This window comes from Trachypithecus francoisi, unplaced genomic scaffold (assembly GCF_009764315.1).
Source record: "Trachypithecus francoisi isolate TF-2019V2 unplaced genomic scaffold, Tfra_2.0 Lachesis_group5, whole genome shotgun sequence".
Lineage (NCBI taxonomy): Eukaryota > Metazoa > Chordata > Mammalia > Primates > Cercopithecidae > Trachypithecus > Trachypithecus francoisi.
In genome coordinates, this window is record NW_022681470.1 from 30391546 (window position 1) to 30410340 (window position 18795).

General features: G+C 38.5%; 2 protein-coding genes across 5 annotated transcripts in view; one reads left to right on the forward strand and one right to left on the reverse strand.

The window, feature by feature from the left end:
* ANKRD45 (ankyrin repeat domain 45) overlaps positions 1-18795 on the reverse strand; it is a 57692-nt gene that overhangs the window by 11966 nt on the left and 26931 nt on the right. For all 4 annotated transcript variants that reach the window (XM_033197459.1, XM_033197461.1, XM_033197460.1 and 1 more), the window contains exons 4-5: positions 2770-2864; positions 460-598 (exon numbers count right to left, since the gene is read on the reverse strand). In XM_033197459.1, the coding sequence (XP_033053350.1) occupies positions 460-598; positions 2770-2864 (234 nt within the window). The remainder of the gene's footprint in view (positions 1-459; positions 599-2769; positions 2865-18795) is intronic.
* TEX50 (testis expressed 50) lies at positions 12366-14281 on the forward strand. The gene is made up of 2 exons (XM_033197463.1): positions 12366-12902; positions 13884-14281. The coding sequence occupies exons 1-2, from the start codon at positions 12579-12581 to the stop codon at positions 14052-14054; spliced, it is 495 nt and encodes a 164-aa protein (XP_033053354.1). The 5' UTR covers positions 12366-12578; the 3' UTR covers positions 14055-14281.

Consider the following 18795-nt stretch of genomic DNA (forward strand, 5'->3'; position numbering starts at 1 on the left):
AAAATTTGAAAATTGGGTAAGCATGGTGATGCCCGCCTGTGGTCCCAGTTACTCAGGAGGCAGGAGTATCACTTGAGCCCAGGAGTTGGAGGCTGCAGTAAACTACAATCACACCACTGCACTCCAGCCTGGGTAACAGAGCAAGACTCTGCCTCAAAAAAAAAAAAAAAAAAAAAAAAAAAATCAAAGCAAAGCGACAGTAATCACATAAAATTTAATGACTGATAATGGTAATATTAAGATTAGTATTAGACATTTCCTGTAGGAAGAATTCAGTTATTAGTTATTACTAATATTGAAAATAATGAAACTAGGGAACTATATCATAGATTAGTGCTTGTAACAATGTTAATGACTACTTAATGAAGATGGTTAAAATCAGAATATCTCAGAAATAACAACATTGAACTTAATTTTCATCCCTTCTGACATTCAAGCCACCTTTTATCCAAAACTTACGTGGTGTAGTCATTTTTGCGAAGATAGGAGTCACAGTATCTTCCAGTTGTTGTCTCTGCTCAAAAAGCTCATTAATGGAAGCTTCTGTATGGGTTTCCAACCACTCATTTTTTGCACGGCATGCACTGAGGATGGTATTCTAGGGACAGAAATACAGAGTTTGCTCTCCACTTATTTACTGAAAAATAAAACTCAACAGTATCTCTAAACCAGCACGTGTTCTGCTGGTTTAAAACCAGCAGAGTTCTAAATCAACCAAACTTTCTGTGATGATAGAAATATTCTGTACCTGCATTGTCCAATACAGTAGCCATTAGATATAAATAGCTATTGGGCACTAGAAATGTGGCTAGGGTGACTAAGGAACTACACTTTAAATTTTATTTAATTTTAAATAATTCAAATTTGAATAGTCACATGTGGCTAGTGTCTATTATATTGGACAGTGCAGCTCTAATATTAGTGGAATATAAGCACAATAAAACTCACCATCAAGAGTCATGAAGCCTGGTACCATTCTACACTTTCTCCCTAATTCTTCATTTTTATTAAGCCCTGTGACTAAAAGAAGTACTTGCAAAGACCAGAAAAGAATAGGTGGATGATATGAGTTGCATGCAATTCAAAAGACAATGCTGATATTTTATTCCCTCTCAAATGGTTCACAGGAGGAAGTTCAAGAAATACAAGAAAAGCTCCACCTTACTGAAAATCTCTCAGTTTGCACTGTAAAATTATCTCATTGCACATATGCAGCAAATTTCTGATGTCTGATTTAAGATGTTTATTGTACTATGGTCTGTAATAATAAAAATAAATAAATACATTTGTGGTATGTCCTGTCCACACTGTTAAATAACAAGCAGTAGAATATGCAGAAGTATGTAGAAGGAAGTAGACTTAGAGGTGTCCATAATATCTTATTAAGAAGAAAAAAAGTAAAATTGAATAATATATATAAGTGTGATCTCATTTTTATAAAAACAAAAGCTTTCATAAAATTCCTATTATGTGTATGGATACATATGATTATATAAGTGAAAGGAAAAACATAACACAAAATTGTTGTTAGAACCACAGAGTGGGTAATAAGAATAGAAATAGAAAAGGAAAAACTATTAGGCTTGCTTTAAACATTTTGATTTTTTTCTAATTATTACTATGTATACATAATAATTTCTAGTTCAAATAATCAAATTTTTTAAAATTAAAATAAGAATGTTCTAGTAACTAGTTTGACAAAGCACTATTTCTTTGTGTCAGGAAAATTTTGCTTTTTGCAGATCTGATAGCTCCAAAAGCTATTCTAATAGAATTTTTCCTACATTTTATTTGTTTCACAAGAGATTTTGTAGAGCACTCTACAAGACACAAGAGAAAATGTATAACTTATCAAATGCTTAGACTTGGTGATATCTTATAGTTTTAGCAATACCCAATTCTTTTTCATCTGAATAACAGGTCACAGGAAATTCACAGAGCATCCTGCACAAAAATATAGGAAATAATTTAAAACCAAAACACATTTCTGATACCCTCAGTATATTTTTTAAATGCACATTCAGAGCACTAAACTATTCCACAGGGAATGCTTAGATAGTACTTAGAGTGGGCAAGTGGGCTTTAAAATTACTATGTTTACATCTGTGTATTTTTTTCCCATTCTGGAAAATTTGACACATTAAATAATATGCAATATGTTTGTACATGTACATATATACCAAAATATATAATGTATATCTCAGTTTTGAAGCAAAATAATGAAATGAATATTTCCATTGTATTATTTTGGACCCTACTACTCAACAGAAGAACCAGAACACTACCAGTACTATTAATGCAGCTTCTGTCCCTCCCCATACCACTCCCCTGACTGCCTTCAAGAGATAACTCTGATCTGTGCTTATCCCTTTGCTTGACTTTTTAAATAGTTTTACTCCCATATGTAGGCATCTCTAAATTAAATAGTTTGTAATTGCTTGTTTTTGAGCTTTATAAAAATCTATGTAGTCTTTGATTTTTTTTTTTTTACTCAATATTACATTTCTAAGATTCAGCCATGTCACTAGTTTGATACTTAGTACATCTCTATGTCACTCTTTAATACTATTTATTTTAGTTTTGATCAGACTATCCTCTATTAGAGGTTTATAAAGAAAGGAAGGGAAGGTAGGAGGGAAGATGGAAAGAAAGAGGGAGGAGGGAGGAAGTAAGGACAACAACCTGCCTTTAGGACATCAGTGCAAAAATTAAAATGTAAGATAAAATTCTCAAAACACCACAGAACAAGCAATAATCACAATACAGTACCTTGTCTTCCTTAAGGAGTTTCCCTGATCCCTTTTCAGTGTCAGTAACAGCTAAAGAGACTTTTGCAATATATTTTTTCAGAGTCAGTCTTGCATCTGAAAGAATGGACAGAAACACACACATGACAAGACAAAGACAAGAGGCAGAGCCAGATAGTCAAATGGAAGCCTCCACTATCCACCCCACCCCACAGAAACACCAAATTGAACAACTATCCATACAAAAAAAGCACCAACATGAGAACCAAAAATCAGGTAAGCAATCACAGTACCTCATTTTAACATCATATTAAGGAAAGAGGCACTGAAGAGGGTAGGAAAGACAGTTTTGAACTGCCTACACCACATTTTCCCCATACCCCTGGCAATGGCCACACAGTGCAAACAGAGAATCTATGCTTGAGGGAGGGAGAGCACAGTGATTGTGGGACTTTGCACTACAGCTCAATGCTTCCCATCATAGTAGAAAGCAACATGGGGCAGAATTCAGCTGGCACCCATGGATGCAGCATTTAGGATCCAGCCCTAGCCAGAGGGGACGCACATCCCAACAGCTGGAATCTGAGTTCCAGCAGGCCCCACCACTACAGGCTAAAGTGCTATGGGGTCCTAAATAAACTTGAAAGGCCATCTACACCACGAGGTCTGCAATTCCTGGGCAAGTCCTAGTGCTATGCAGGGATCAGAGCCAGTGGACTCGGGGTACACATCACCTAGTGAGACACCAGCCTGAATGGCCATGAGAGTGCTTGCCACCCCTCTGCCAATCCCAGGTGACATAGCTTATAGCTCTGGGAGAGACTCCTTTCTTCTGCTTGAGGAGAAGAGGGGGAAAAGTGAATAACACTTTGTCCTGCAACTTGGATACCAGCTCAGCCACAGTAGAACAGGGCACTAAGCAGAGTCCTGAGGCCCCATTCCAGGCCCTAACTCCAAGGTGATATTTCTAGACATATCCTGGGCCAAAAGGGAACCAGCTGCCTTGAAGGGAAGGACCCAGTCCTGGCAGGATTCATCACCTGCTGACTAAAGAGCCCTTGGGTCCTGAATAAGCATCGGTGATACCCAGGCAGTACTCACCGCGGGCCTTGGGTGAGACTCAGAGCCATGCTGGCTTCAGGGGTGACCCAGAACATTCCCCAGCTATAGTGACTATGGGGAGAGACACCTTCTGCTTGATGAAAGGAGAGGGAAGAGTAAATGGGACTTTGTCTTGCAACCTGGGTACCAACTCAGCCACAGTGGGGTAGCACACCAAGAAGGATCCTGAGGTCCCTGATTCTAAGCCTGGCTCCTGGAGAGCATTTCTGGGTCTTGCCTGGACCTGGAGAGCCCACTGCCCTGAAGGTAGAGACCCATGCTGGGCAGTATTCACCACAGGCTGATTGCAGAGCCCTTGGGCCTTGAGTGAATATCAGCAGAAGCCAGGTGGTACTTGCTGTGGGCTTGGGCAGTGGTTGCCGCATGGAGAGACTACTCTGTTAGAAGAAAGGGGAGAGGAAAAGTGGGAAGGTCTTTGTCTTATGGCTTGGGTGCCAGCTCAGCTGCAGTAGAACAGAGTACCAGCTAGATTCCTAAGGTTCTTGACTCCAGGACTTGACTCCCAGATGGCATCTCCGGACCCACCCAGAGCCTGGGGGAACTTGCTGCCTTTAGGGAAGGACACATGCCTGGCTGTATTTGCCAACTGCTGACTGTAGATCATTGGGCCTTGAGTGAATGTAAGCAATAACCAGGCAGTGGTCACCACAGGCCTTGGGCAAGACCCAGTGCCATGCTGGCTTCAGGTCTGACCCAGGGTAGTCCTAGTGGTGGTGGCCACAGGGGTGCTTGTGTTACCCCTCCCCCAGTTCTAGGCAGCTCAGCACAGAGAGAGAGACTGTTTGTTGAGGGGAAAGTAAGAAAAGAAAAAAAGAGTTTCTGCCTGATAATCCAGGGCATTTTCCCACATCTTATCCGAGACCACCAAGACAGTATCTCTACAAGTCTGCAAGAGCCACAGCGTTACTGAGCTCGGGGTACCCCCTAATGCAGATACGGCCAGAGTAACCAAAAACTTAGATCACAACACCCTTCAAATACTTAGAAAGGCTTCCCTAGAAGGACAGGTACAAATAAGCTCAGACTGCAATACCTACAATAAATACCTAACTCTTCAATGCCCAGAAGCCAATGAATATCCACAAGCAAGAAGATCAGTCAGAAAAACAGGATCTCAAACAAACAAACTAAATAAAGCCCCAGTGACCAATCCCAGAGTGAAAGAGATATGTGACCTTTCAGACAGAGAATTCAAAATAGCTATTTTGAGGGAACTCAAAGAAATTCAAGATAACACAGAGAAAGAATTCAGAATCCTATCAGATAAAATTAACAAAGAATTTGGAACAATTTAAAAGAATCAAGCAGTAATTCTGCAGCTGAAAAATGCAATTGACATACCAAACAATGCATGAGAGTCTCTTAACGGTAGAATTGATCAAGCAGAAGAAAGAACTAGTAAGCCCAAAGACAGGTTATTTGAAAATACAGTCAGGGGAGACAAAAGAAAAAAGAATAAAAAACAATGAAGCACTCCTATAAGATCTAGAAAACAGCCTCAAAAGGACAAATCTAAAAGTTACTGGCCTTAAAGAAGAGGTAGAGAGAGATCAAGGTAGAAAATTTATTCAAAGGAATAAATCTATTCAAAGGAATAATATTAATAAAAAAAGAACTTCCCAAACCTAGAGAAATATATCAATATTCAAGCACTAGAAGATTATAGAACACCAAGCAGTTTTAGCCCAAAGAAGACTACCTCAAGATTTAATAATCAACCTCCCAAAAATCAGGGATAAAGATCCTAAAAGCAGCAAGAGAAAATAAACAAATAACATATAATGGAACTCCAATACATCTAGCAACAGACTTTTCAGTAGAAACCATATAGGCCAGGGGGGAGTAGCATGACATATTTAAAGTGCTAAAGGAAAATAACTTTTACCCTAGAACAGTATATCCATGAAAATATCCTTCAAACACATCAGAGAAATATTTTGCCAGGCAAACGAAAGCTGAGGGATTTCATCAACACTAGACTTGTCCTAGAAGAAATGCTAAAGGGAGTTTTTTAATCTGCAAGAAAAGGATGTGATTGAGCAATAAGAAATCATCAGAATATATAAAACTCACTGGTAATAGTAGGTACACAGAAAACCACAAAATACTATGTATGATATTGTAATTACAGTGGGTAAACTACTCATATTTTGAATAGAAAGACTAAAAGATTAACCTATCAAACGTAAGAATTTTCAAGACATAGACGGTACAATAGGATATAAATAAAAACCATAAAGAGGTAAACAGTTGGAGGGGAATGAAGTTAAAATGTAGTTTTTATTTGTTTTTCTCATTTGTTTGTTTATACAATCTATATTAAGTTGTCATCAGTCTAAAATAATGAAGTATAAGATACTATTTGAAAGTCTCATGGTAATCTCAAATCAAAAAACATACAACAAAGCTGGGCATGGTGGCTCACATCTATAATCCCAGCACTTGGGGAGGCCAAGGCAGGTGGATCACTTGAGGTCAGGAGTTTGAGACCAGCTACTCAAAATACAAAAATTAGCTGGCATGGTGGTGCATGCCTGTAATCCCAACTACTAGTGAGGCTGAAGCAGGAGAATCACTTGAAGCCAGGAGGCAGATGTTACAGTGAGCCAAGATTGTGCCACTGCACTCCAACCTGGGTGACTCTGTCAAAATAAAAACAAAAAAACAGAGACACAAAAAATAAAAATCAAGAGATTAAAACATACTATCAGAGAAAATCACCTTCACTAAAAGGAAGACAGGAAGGAAGGAAAGAAGGAATATAAGACCACAAAACAACCAGAAAACAAATAGCAAACTGGCAGGAATAAGTCCTTACTTACCAATAATAACACTGAATGTAAATAGACTAAACTCTCCAATCAAAAGACATAGAGTGGTTGAAGAGATAAAAATCAAAGATCCAATTATCTGTTACATATAAGAAACACACTTCACCTATAAAGACACACATAGGTGGAAAATAAAAGGATAAAAAAAGATATTCCATGCCAATGGAAACCAATAAAGAGCAGGAGTAGTACACTTACATCAGACAAAATAGATTTCAAGAAAAAACTATGAAAGAGACAAAGAAGATCATATATAACAATAGAGGGGTCACTTTAGCAAGAGGATATAACAGCTGGGAATATACATGCACCCAACATTGGAGCATCCAGATATTTAAAGCAAATATTATTAGAGCTAAAGAGAGAGACAGACCCCAATACAATAATAGGTGGAGACTTCAACACCTCACTTTCAGCATTGGACAGATCATCCAGATAGAACATTAAAAAAGAAACATCGGACTTAATTTGCACTACCGACCAAATGGACCTACTAGATATTTACAGAATATTTCATTCAATGACTGCACAAGGCACATTTTTCTACTCAGCACATGGATCATTCTCAAGGACAGACCATATATTAGGCCACAAAAAAAGTCTTAAAAGTTTCAAAAAAAATTAAAATTATATCAAGTATTTTCTCTGACCACAATGGAATAAAGCTAGAAATTAATAACAAGAGGAATTTTGGAACTTATACAGCACATAGAAATGAAACAGTATGCTTCTGAATGAACAGTGTGTCAATGAAGAAATTACTAATAAGAAGGAAATTTTTTAAATTCTTGCAACAAATGAAAATAGAAACACAATATACCAAAACTGTGGAATGCAATGAAAGCAATACTAAGAGGAAAGTTTATAGCAATAAACGCCTACATTAAAAAAATACAAAAACTTCAAATAAACACCTTAACAATACATCTTAAAGAATTAGAAAACCAAGAGCAAACCAAACCCAAAATTAGTAGAACAAAATAAATAAAAATTATCCTAACAAAAATTAATGAAACTGAAATTTTAAATAAATTTCAAAAGATCAATGAAATGAAAAGTTGGTTTTTTGAAAAGATAAACAAAATTGGCAAACCATTAGCCAGACTAAGAAATAAAGGCCCAAATTTTAAAAATCAGAAAAAATGAAAAAGAAGACATTACAACCAATTCCACAGAAATTCAAAAGATCATTACAGGCTACTATGAGCAAATATATGCCAATAAATTGGAAAACTTAAGATAAATGGATAAAGTTCTAGACACATACAACCTATGAGTTTAAACCATGAAGAAATCCAAAACCTGAATAAACCAATAACAAGTAACGAGATGAAAGCTGTAATAAAAAGCCTCCAAGCAAAGAAAAGCCCAGGACCCAATAGCTTCATGCTGTTTTACCAAACACTTAAAGAACTAATACCATTCCTACTCAAACTATTCTGAAAAATAGAGAAGGAGGAAATACTTCCAAATACATTTTACAGAGCCATTATTACCCTGATACCAAAACCAGATGAAGATACATAAAAAAAAAAAAAAAAACCTCAAAACTACAAGCCAATCTCCCTGATGAACACTGATGCAAAAATCCTCAACAAAACGCTAGCAAACTGAATTCAACCACACATTTAAAAGATCATTCATCGCCAGGCGCAGTGGCTCAAGCCTGTAATCCCAGCACTTTGGGAGGCCGAGACGGGCGGATCACGAGGTCAGGAGATCGAGAGCATCCTGGCTAACAGGGTGAAACCCCGTCTCTACTAAAAAATACAAAAAACTAGCCGGGCGAGGTGGCGGGCGCCTGTAGTCCCAGCTACTCGGGAGGCTGAGGCAGGAGAATGGCGTAAACCTGGGAGGCGGAGCTTGCAGTGAGCTGAGATCCAGTCACTGCACTCCAGTCCGGGCGACAGAGCCAGACTCTGTCTCAAAAAAAAAAAAAAAAGATCATTCATCATGACTATCATCATGACCAAGTGACATTTATCCCAAGGATGCAAGGATGTTTCAACAAATGCAAATCAACTAATGTGATACATCATATCAACAGAATGAAGGACACAACCATATGATCATTTTAATTGAGGCTAAAATTTAATATTGCTTCATGTAAAAGCCCCCAAAATACTGGGTATAGTAGGAACATACATCAACACAATAAAAGCCACATATGAGAGACCCACAACTAGTGTAATGTAGAACAGGAAAAACTGAAAGCCTTTCCTTTAAAATCTGGAATAAGACAAGAATGCCCACTTTCACCACTGTTATTCAACGTAGTGTTGGAAGTCTTACCTAGAGCAATCAGAGAAGAAAGTAACGGGCATCCAAATTGGAAAGGAGGAAGTAAAATTATCCTTGATTCCAGCTGATATAATTTTATATTTGGAAAAGTGTAAAGACTCCACCAAAAAAATTATTAGAACTGATAAACAAATTCAGTAAAATTGCAGGATACAAAATCAACATGCAAAAATCAGTAGTATTTCTATAGGCCAACAGTGAACAATCTGAAAAAAAAAAAATCAAGAAAGTAACCCCATTTACAATACATACAAAGAAAATAAAATACTTAGGAATAAACTTAACCCAAAAAGTGAAAAATCTCTATAATGAAAACTATAAAAGACTGATGCAAGAAACTGAAGAGGACACAAAAAATGGAAAGACATTCCATGTTCATAGATTGGAAGAATCGATATTGTTAAAATGCTCATACTACCCAAAGCAATGTACAGATTCAATACATTGGTATCAAAATACTGATATGCTTTGCAGAAATAGAAAAAACAATACTAAAATTTTTATGGAACCAAAAAGACCCAGAATAGCCAAAGACATCCTGAGCAAAACAAAAACAAAAAAACTGAAGGAATCACATTACTTGACTTCAAATTATACTATAGAGCTATAGTAACCAAAACAGCATGGGACTGGCCTAAAAACAGGCACACAGACCAATGGAACAGAATGAAGAACCTAGAAATAAATCCATAAATCTACAGTGAACTCACTTTTGACAAAGATGAAGAACATACATTGGGGAAAGGACAGTCTCTTCAATAAATGGTGCTGGGAAAACTGGATATCCATAAGCAGAAGAAACTAGACCCCATCTCTCACCACATACAAAAATTAAATCAAACTGAATTAAAGACTTAAATATAAGACCTCAAACTATGAAACTACTATAAGAAAACATTTGAGAAATGTTGCGGGAAGTCAGGGACCCCCAACGGAGGGACCCGCTGAAGCCACGGCAGAAGAACATAAATTGTGAAGATTTCATGGACATTTATTAGTTCCCCAAATTAATACTTTTGTAATTTCTTACGCCTGTCTTTACCACAATCTCTGAACATAAATTGTGAAGATTTCATGGACATTTATCACTTCCCCAATCAATACCCTTGTGATTTCCCATGCCTGTCTTTAATCTCCTAATCCCATCATTTTCTTCATAAGCTGAGGAGGATATATGTCGCCTCAGAACCCTGTGATGATTGTGTTAACTGCACAGATTGTTTGTAGAGCATGTGTGTTTGAACAGTATGAAATCTGGGCACCTTGAAAAAAGAACAGGATAACAGCAATCTTCAGGGAACAAGGGAGATAAGACTTGGAGCCTGACTGCGCAGGTGAGCCAGGTGGAACAGAGCCATATTTCTCTTCTTTCAAATGCAAATAGGAGAAATATCGCTGAATTATTTTTCTCAGCAAGGAACATCCCCGAGAAAGAGAATGCGCCCTGAGGGTAGGTCTATGAACGGACCCCTTAAGGCGGCTGCCTTTTATGGTGGAAGCTGAAGGGATGAACTAAGCCCCGGTCTCCTGTAGCGCTCCCAGGCTTATTAGGAGGAGGAAATTCCCACCTAATAAATTTTGGTTAGACAGGTTATCTGCTCTCAAACCTTGTCTCCTGATAAGATGTTATAAGTGACAATGCGTGCCTGAAACTTCATTAGCAATTTTAATTTTGCCCCATCCTGTGGTCCTGTGATCTCGCCCTGCCTCCACTTGCTTTGTGATATTTTATTACCTTGTGAAGTATGTGATCTCTGAGACTCACACCCTATTCGTTCACTCCCTCCCCTTTTGAAAATCGCTAATAAAAACTTTCTGGTTTTATGGCTTGGGGAACATCACGGAACCTGCCAACGTGTGATGTCTCCCCCGGACACCCAGCTTTAAAATTTTTCTCTCTTGTACTCTTTCCCTTTATTTCTCAAACCAGCCAAGACACCTAGGAAATAGAAAAGAACCCACGTTAACTATTGGGAGCGGGTTCTCCCAATAGGGAAACTCTCCAGGATACTGGTCTGGGCAAAGATTTTTTCAGTAATACCCTACAAGCAGAGGCAACCAAAGAAAAAATCAACAAATGGGATTATGACATGAAAAAGCTTCTGCACAGCAAAGGAAACAATCAATAAAATGAAGAGACAACCCACAGAATGGAAGAAAACTACCCATATGACAAGGGATTAATAACCAGAATATATAAGGAGCTCTAACAACTCAATAGGAAAAAAATCTAATAATCCTATTTTTTAAATGGGCAAAAGATGTGAATAAACATTTCTCAAAAGACATACAAAATAGCAACCAGTAAATGAAAAGGTGCTCAACATCACTGATCATCCAGAGAAATGCAAATCAAAACTACAATGACATATCATATCACCATAGCACTCCACAGATACAGACACATAGATTTAGATATATACAATTATTTTCTGTATCCCCCTACTAGAAAGTAAACTCTATGAAGGTTAATGATTCTGTTTTGGGCTACACTGTGTACGTATTCTCAGCTCCTAGAACAGTGTTTAGCACACAGTCAGCACTCAACAAATATTTGTTATATGAATGCTTACACAAAATGTCTTTGCTTATTATGTTTCCCCAATCTTAGATATTGTCTCTACACTGCTGCCTACAAAAATTCTACTCATTCTTTAAAGCCCACTCACATATCTTTTTCTGCAAAATTTCCTAATTCCCCCAAATGGAACTCATTGCCCTCTCAACAGTTATGTGTTTATAATTTTATTTACTTATAATTTTTTATATTTATTTTTTATAATAAAATCAGAATCATTTTAATTATTACATTGGTTTTTGCTTTTACCTCCAGATTGTACACTCCTTAAAGGCAAGGTCTATGTCCCATCTTTTCATCATACACCATGCCACCTTCCTCACCCCTTACCCACTACCTGATAGGACCACATCACCACCACAGGAATATATTACAAGGGATAGGCACTCAACATTTGTTGAACTATTTGAAGGGAAGGACATTCCCAAACAAAAAAATAAAAGCAGATACTAGGTTATGTGAAGTGGTATACTATTTTTTAAGTAAATGTAAAACTGCAGTGCTTCAGAAGAAAGGTTAGAGGTGATATGAGTAAATTATTTCCATAAGATTCTATTAATATGACTATAGTTGAATTTATTAGCTAACAAAATATTAGTAACGTGTTCATTTTAAGGAAAATTGAAGAAGCTGAAAACATTCTGGCAAAACAACAACACAACAACAACAAAAAAGTATCTTTAAGAAACTCAATGTGATTGGTCAGATGACACCTTTTAGTTCCAATGTGATTCTTTATGATGTCACTGAACTTACCCCTGAGTCACTATGACTGATAATGTTACAATGATCATCAGTGTATCCTTTGCTGGGCATATTTTGCTGACTGGCAAGGTTATATGAAGTGCTTTTATTGAAGCACCATTTTAGCTAATAGCTCGTGGTATTTTCTGCTTCCCTTCATAGGGAATTTAGCTATTTTATTTTATTATTTAGCTAATTTAGCCATTTTAAAATAGCTAAATTTTAGCTACTTTTTTTTTCAGTTGACAAAGAAGGATGTCTAATCAAGGACTACCACTGATTTTTTCTCTGTTGCTTATCTGCTTCTTTGGGGAGAGTTTCTGCATTTGTGATAGAACTATCTGGGCAAAGGTTGGATGGGAGATTCTTCCAGAAGAAGTACATTATTGGAAATTTAAGCGTTCTCCATCTCACCGTCTGCCTTATCTTCTGGATAAACTATGCTGCGACTTTGCTAACATGGATATATTTCACGGTTGTTTATATCTCATTTATAATTTATTACAAGCTCTCTTTTTCACCTTATTTGTTCTGTCTGTGCATTACCTGTGGATGAAATGGAAGAAACACCAAAAAAAGGTGAATTCATTATACAAGTAGTAATAGTTACAAAATCTCTAAGGGTTTAGAACATAATATTACCAGTTTCTTTGAGAGAGGGTACCGTGTTTTATTCCTCATTGTAATCTTCCCCCAACTTCCCATTCATCCCCAGCGTCTAGCACAGTGTCTTGCTCATACTAGGTGTTGAACAAATGTGTATTGAATTAGAAGGTCCTTAGAATCATCTAGTCCTCTCTACTTCAAGTTACAAAACACACCAAAAAAAGTAGTGTGCTACCATTCAGAAAATGTATGGAAAATCAAGTTATCTGTCTGGGTCCTTAGGTAAGTCATTTGTTCTTTCTCAGTTGCATCATCCATAAAAGGATCTGTAACAAGAGATCTCTTAGAACCCTTCCAGATGTATCTAAGAAATCTAAGTACAAAAGTTGTCATGTAATTTTTATATGGGCTATAAACTAATTGCTAATAGTAAACCAACTTTCTGGGAAATGGAGTTTTTAAACTATTATATAATTTCCCACTTTGCCAATAGATGACACCATAGTTTCAGAGGCAACCTTAAAAGCTCTTTGATCAAAAAACAAAAAAAACCTCATTGACCTTCAGAAGAATTAGATATTTATAAATGTTTTCTTATTTTTAAAATGACTGTTACTTTATGGTATTATACCTTGAGGTTCTTTAGTAAAGGAATACATTTTGCTAATCAAATAATTTCTCACAAGAGAGTACCCTAAACATAGGATACATTAATTGTTTGCTGATGGTGATAAGGATCATATATGTGGCATACAGATAACATTTCCTCTGCATTTATACCTTTCTTCTATAGTAACCTTCCTTTTGTATAAATAATTGATGTGTGCTGTTTTAATAAAGTTTCTTTACACATTTAGAACACAAATTTAATTTGAACTATATTATTAACTATACTATAGTATTGAACTCTACTATTTTATGTAGATAAAATCTATATTGTTTTTCCCCTTTTAGCTGAAAAACCAAGCCTCATTAGAAAAACCTGGTAATGATCTAGAAAGCCCATTCATCTACAGCATTGACAAAACACTCTACAGAGTGGCAACCACAGCATCAGCGATATACAAGATCTGGATCACAGGTCTTACCATCCTTCCTCTAAGAAAATTAAGCACTGCAAATTAAAGAAGAAGAGTAACGAAGAAGGAGCCAGAAGACACTAAATATATGCATATGCAAATGTAGCTTAGTCAAATATAGAGATCACAAAAGAAATCTATCATCTAAAGATAAAAATGGTTCTTTGGAAACCTTTATAAATTTTTTGCCACAATCTTTACTAAAATTTTCCAAAGAAGCCTGGGTTGAAATGTTGCTTCCATTCAATTAAAAAATAACCCAGACTTACTAAAGTACCAGAGAATAAATCGTATACTGTAGAAAATGAAATAGAGGTTCCTCTTCAAAGGGACATACCTCTCAGTCTAATTCAGAATAGATAGTAACCTCTCTTAGAAGCAAAATTTACTCAAAGACCCAAGCTAATATTGTTAAATTCTGCTAACTGTAATAAAGAAATCAATATACTCTGTTCTTAGCTCCCACATTTTAGCCTAGATATTTGCCCTGGCTTGCCTGAACAGGTCCAAGCAAGCATTAGGTCATAGCCTGTTCCTCTTTCCTTATTTGGAAGTGTTTTTGCCTCTCTCAGCATTCCACAAGTTACTTCCTCTCTTCCTTTGTTCTCCTCTGCCTTTGCCTCTTTTGGGAAGTTCTAAGTTGCTAGCCAGTCAGGTCGAGTACAGAATGTGAGGTCCCATTCCAGCCAATGGAAACTGGACACAGCAGTAGGGTGGACGCATCAGGTTATAAATGACTCTGTCTTTTTTGTTCGTTTGTGGCAAGACTGCTAGCAAGCAGCACCCTTTCTGCAGAAAGTAAACTAGCCTTGCTGAGAGATCCTTTGTCTCAGTGTTGATTTTTTGCGACACTGAGCACCTGTTCCCAACAATTTGGTGGCCCATAGGGGATTAACATTCCCCTCTGGGACAGTCTTTGGTCTTCTCTCATGGGGAGGTGCCCTGCTGCCCATTGCAGCAGCCCCAGGAGGACAGCCAGGACCTACCTGGTGCAAGGAGTATAGTTGGATTCTCAGCAACGCGGGGAAAGAGAGAGGCTTGTGGGACTGCAGGGACCAGGTGACTCCATGCACGGGCCAAGGTAGGAAAAGCTGCAAGAGGGTGGCAAAGTACTTCCTTGGTGGTCAGCTTTTGGAAGCTGAGTGTGTGTGCATGACCGATTACCAGTCTGTTGCTGGACAGAGTGCGTGAACACAAACAGGAAGGGTGTAAGGAACCTCCAAAAGGGAAAAGGAGGAAGGTTAACCTCCCAGGGAAAGAGAATCGGCAAGACATCTCTGGTACGAGAGATTGAGCCTTTTGGCAAGCCTTTAAAGATGGGACAGCCAAGATATCCCCAGTCTGAAGGATCTGGGGGATTGAGCCTTCCCGGGAAAAGAACAGGCGAGACATCTAGCACAAGGGATTGGGCCTATCTAGGATTCAACATGGGAAAAGACTTGGCAAGCCTCCAAAGGAAGGGAGGGCAAGAAGCCTCTAGTAGGAGAGGTTGAGCCAAGCCCCTCTCCCCCGTTGCCACGGCCACCACACCCAGGAGTGCTAGAAACCTCCAGCAAGGAGCAAGGGGGGTTGAAAGCTCCAGGGAAAGGGCCTATTCTAGTCAGGCATCACCCAAAAACTTCAAGATAGGAAATGTTTCGAGTAAGACAGGGAAGATAAAGACCCGTGGCTATAGCAGTATTAGTTGAAGAAAGTAGAAAATTAACCTATGGGGGGAAATAAACTGCAAGCATACCCCACCAAGTTAGAGCTATTTTAAATCAAAAGCAGGAAGGTGGCTTACTGACTCCAGAATATTGAAATATAAGGCTATTTTGCTAGAAAAAGATGATTTCACCTTGACTACTGATAATTCGCTCAACCCAGCAGGTTTCTTGGCAGGAGACCCAAATTTAAAAAACACTTGTGTCTAGATTTCACTACCAAACAAAAGTCAGGCCAGATCTAGGAGAGGTCCCTTTTAAAACAGGGCGGCACTGGTTTATAGATGGTTCCTCCAAAATAGTCAAAGTAGAAAAACATAATTGGTATTCAGTAATTGATGGAGAAACGCTTGAAGAAGTAGAGTCAGGAAGACTGCCCAATAATTAGTCTGCCCAAACCTGTGACCTGTTTGCACTCAATCAAGCTTTGAAATATTTGCAGAACAAAGAAGGAACTGTTTTTACTGATTCTAAGTATGCCTTTGGAGTGGTACATACAGTTAGAAAAATTTGGGCTGAGCAAGGTCTTATTAACAGTAAAGGCCAAGATCTAGTCCACAAAGAACTAATTGTTCGTGTCCTAAACAATCTCCGGTTGCCAGAAGAGATAGCTATTGTACATGTCCCAGGGCATAAAGGACTTTTATTTCACAAGTCAGGGAAATAACCAAATGACCTTGCAGGTCAGATAACCAAACAAGCTGCTTTTTCTTCTAAAATGCCTTTCACTTAATTCCTTGCCTTCCTTCCCCTACTGCAGTCCCCATCTTCTCTTCCACTAAAAAAGGAAAAGTTAATAAAAATAGAAGCTAAAGAGAACACAGAAGGAAAATGGATATTGCCAGATCAAAGGAAGATGTTACCCAAACCTCTCATAAGGGAGGTCTTAACCACAGTTCTCAGACTTCACAGGTGTATAGGAATTTATACCCTAGCCAAGCAAGTTACAAATAGTTGTCTAATATGTAAGAAAACCAACAAACAAGTCATAAAGAAATCACCTCCAAGGGGGAAGGATCCAGAACTAAGGCCATTCCAAAGCGTTCAAATGAACTGCACTGAAATGACCCCAATCAGTTGCCTAAAGTATTTGTTGGTAAGAGTAGATCATCTCACTCACTAGACTGAAGCTACCTCCTTTTCAAATGCAACAGCTAATTATGTAGTTAAAGCATTCATTGAGAATATAGCACCCAAATGTAGGCTAATAGAAAATATGGACTTGGACAATGGAACCCATCTCACAGCCCATGTCATTAAGAAGCTATCCCAGGTTTTAAACATTAGATGGGAGTATCATATCCCTTGGCATCCATCTTCATCATTGAGGGTAGAAAGGATGAATCAGACCTTAAAGAACCACTTAACCAAATTAGTTCTAGAAACTCGTTTACTGTGGACCAAATGTCTTCCCATTGCCTTACTGAGGATCAGGACAGCTCCCTGAAAGGATACATGCCTGTCTCCATATGAAATGTTATATGGATTACCTTATTTACATTCCTCAGCTGATGTTCCTACATTTAAAACTAAGGATCAGTTCCTCAGAAATTATATACTTGGTCTCTCCTCTACCTTTTCTTCTCTTAAGGTCAAAGGTCTCTTAGCACCAGCCACCACTAGAATTTCCAGAACACCAGCACCAACCCGGGGACCACCTTCTCATCAAAGGGTGGAAGGAAGGAAAACTCGAGCCCAGCTGGGAAGGCCCCTATCTGGTGCTGTTAATCACCGAGACTGCTGTCCACACAGCTGAGAAAGGATGGACCCACCATACTCGAGTCAAGAAAGCATCTTCCTCGTCAGAATCATGGGTTGCTGTACCAGGATTGAGCCCTACCAAGTTAAAGTTAAAGAAAGTTTAATTTTCATGTACCTTCTATATTGCTTCCTTTCCTTTCCTTATTCTGTTATTAAGTCCTTTGTTATTAATATAACTAAGTCTGACCCACCTCAAACCATTGCCTTTAATGCTTGCTCTGTCATACCTTGTGGAGATGTGAAGGATCAATGACAGCTAGCCTTTTCACACAAATATTTACGCCCCAGCCCTCTAACTGACACAGTTACTCCTAGCAGTCATAGTTGTGATTGCCTGCAGCTGAGACACCAATTCTCTGCTCCTACAGCCTGGCAACCTTGTAGTAGCTGGGACTATGTCCTTTGAACTACTCAGGAGCAAGGTTAGACTTCCACGGAGGAGGTTTGTGCAAATCTAAAACCCCTCATCTATTTCACTAAAGGGACTACCCCTTCTAACTGTCAGCCTTATCAGTGTAACCCTGTCCTCTCTCTCACCACCTCCACCTTAACTGACTCTAAACTTGCCCTTGCTCACTTCTATGGTATGGGGACTGATGTAAATGAGAAAGACCCCCTAGGCATTTTTGAGATATGCATTATTCCCCCGTCTTCCCCTTCTTCAGTATCCTCATTTTTCAATCCCACACCAGTTACTCTGACACCTAATGATAAAACTAGAATGTCTATTGTGAAAGTGAAATATCTAAGACAGACCTTAGCTATTGAGACAGGATATCATGATGCAAATACCTGGCTGAAATGGATTAAATATTCCATTTGCACTTTAAATAAAAGCGATTGTTACGCTTGTGCACACGGTAGACCAGAGGCCCAGGTTGTCCCTTTCCACTCAGATGGTCTCCTCGTTGACCAGGCATGGACGGTATGGTGGCTCTCTTCCAGAATCCCACTGCTTGGGATAATCCATCACGCCAAGCACTCTCTGCTGTTTCCTGAAGTTCGACACCCTGAGGGTCAGGCCTGGAGGGCAATCCAGCTTCCATCTCTAAATGCCAAGTTTACTTCATGCCTTGCACAGCAGGGGGAGAATTTGGTGTTCCTTGGAAGCATAAAAAGATGCAAGGAACTCAAGCCTGTCCAGAAGCTTGCCCATCAGTCCCCGAGCAGATGTATGGTGGTACTGTGGAGGACCTTTACTGGATACTCTGCCTTATAATTGGAGCAGTACTTGTTCTCTAATCCAGTTGACTATCCCCTTCACCCTGGCATTTCATCAATCTGAGAAAGTAAAAACAAGACACTGCAGACCAAGGGAAACTC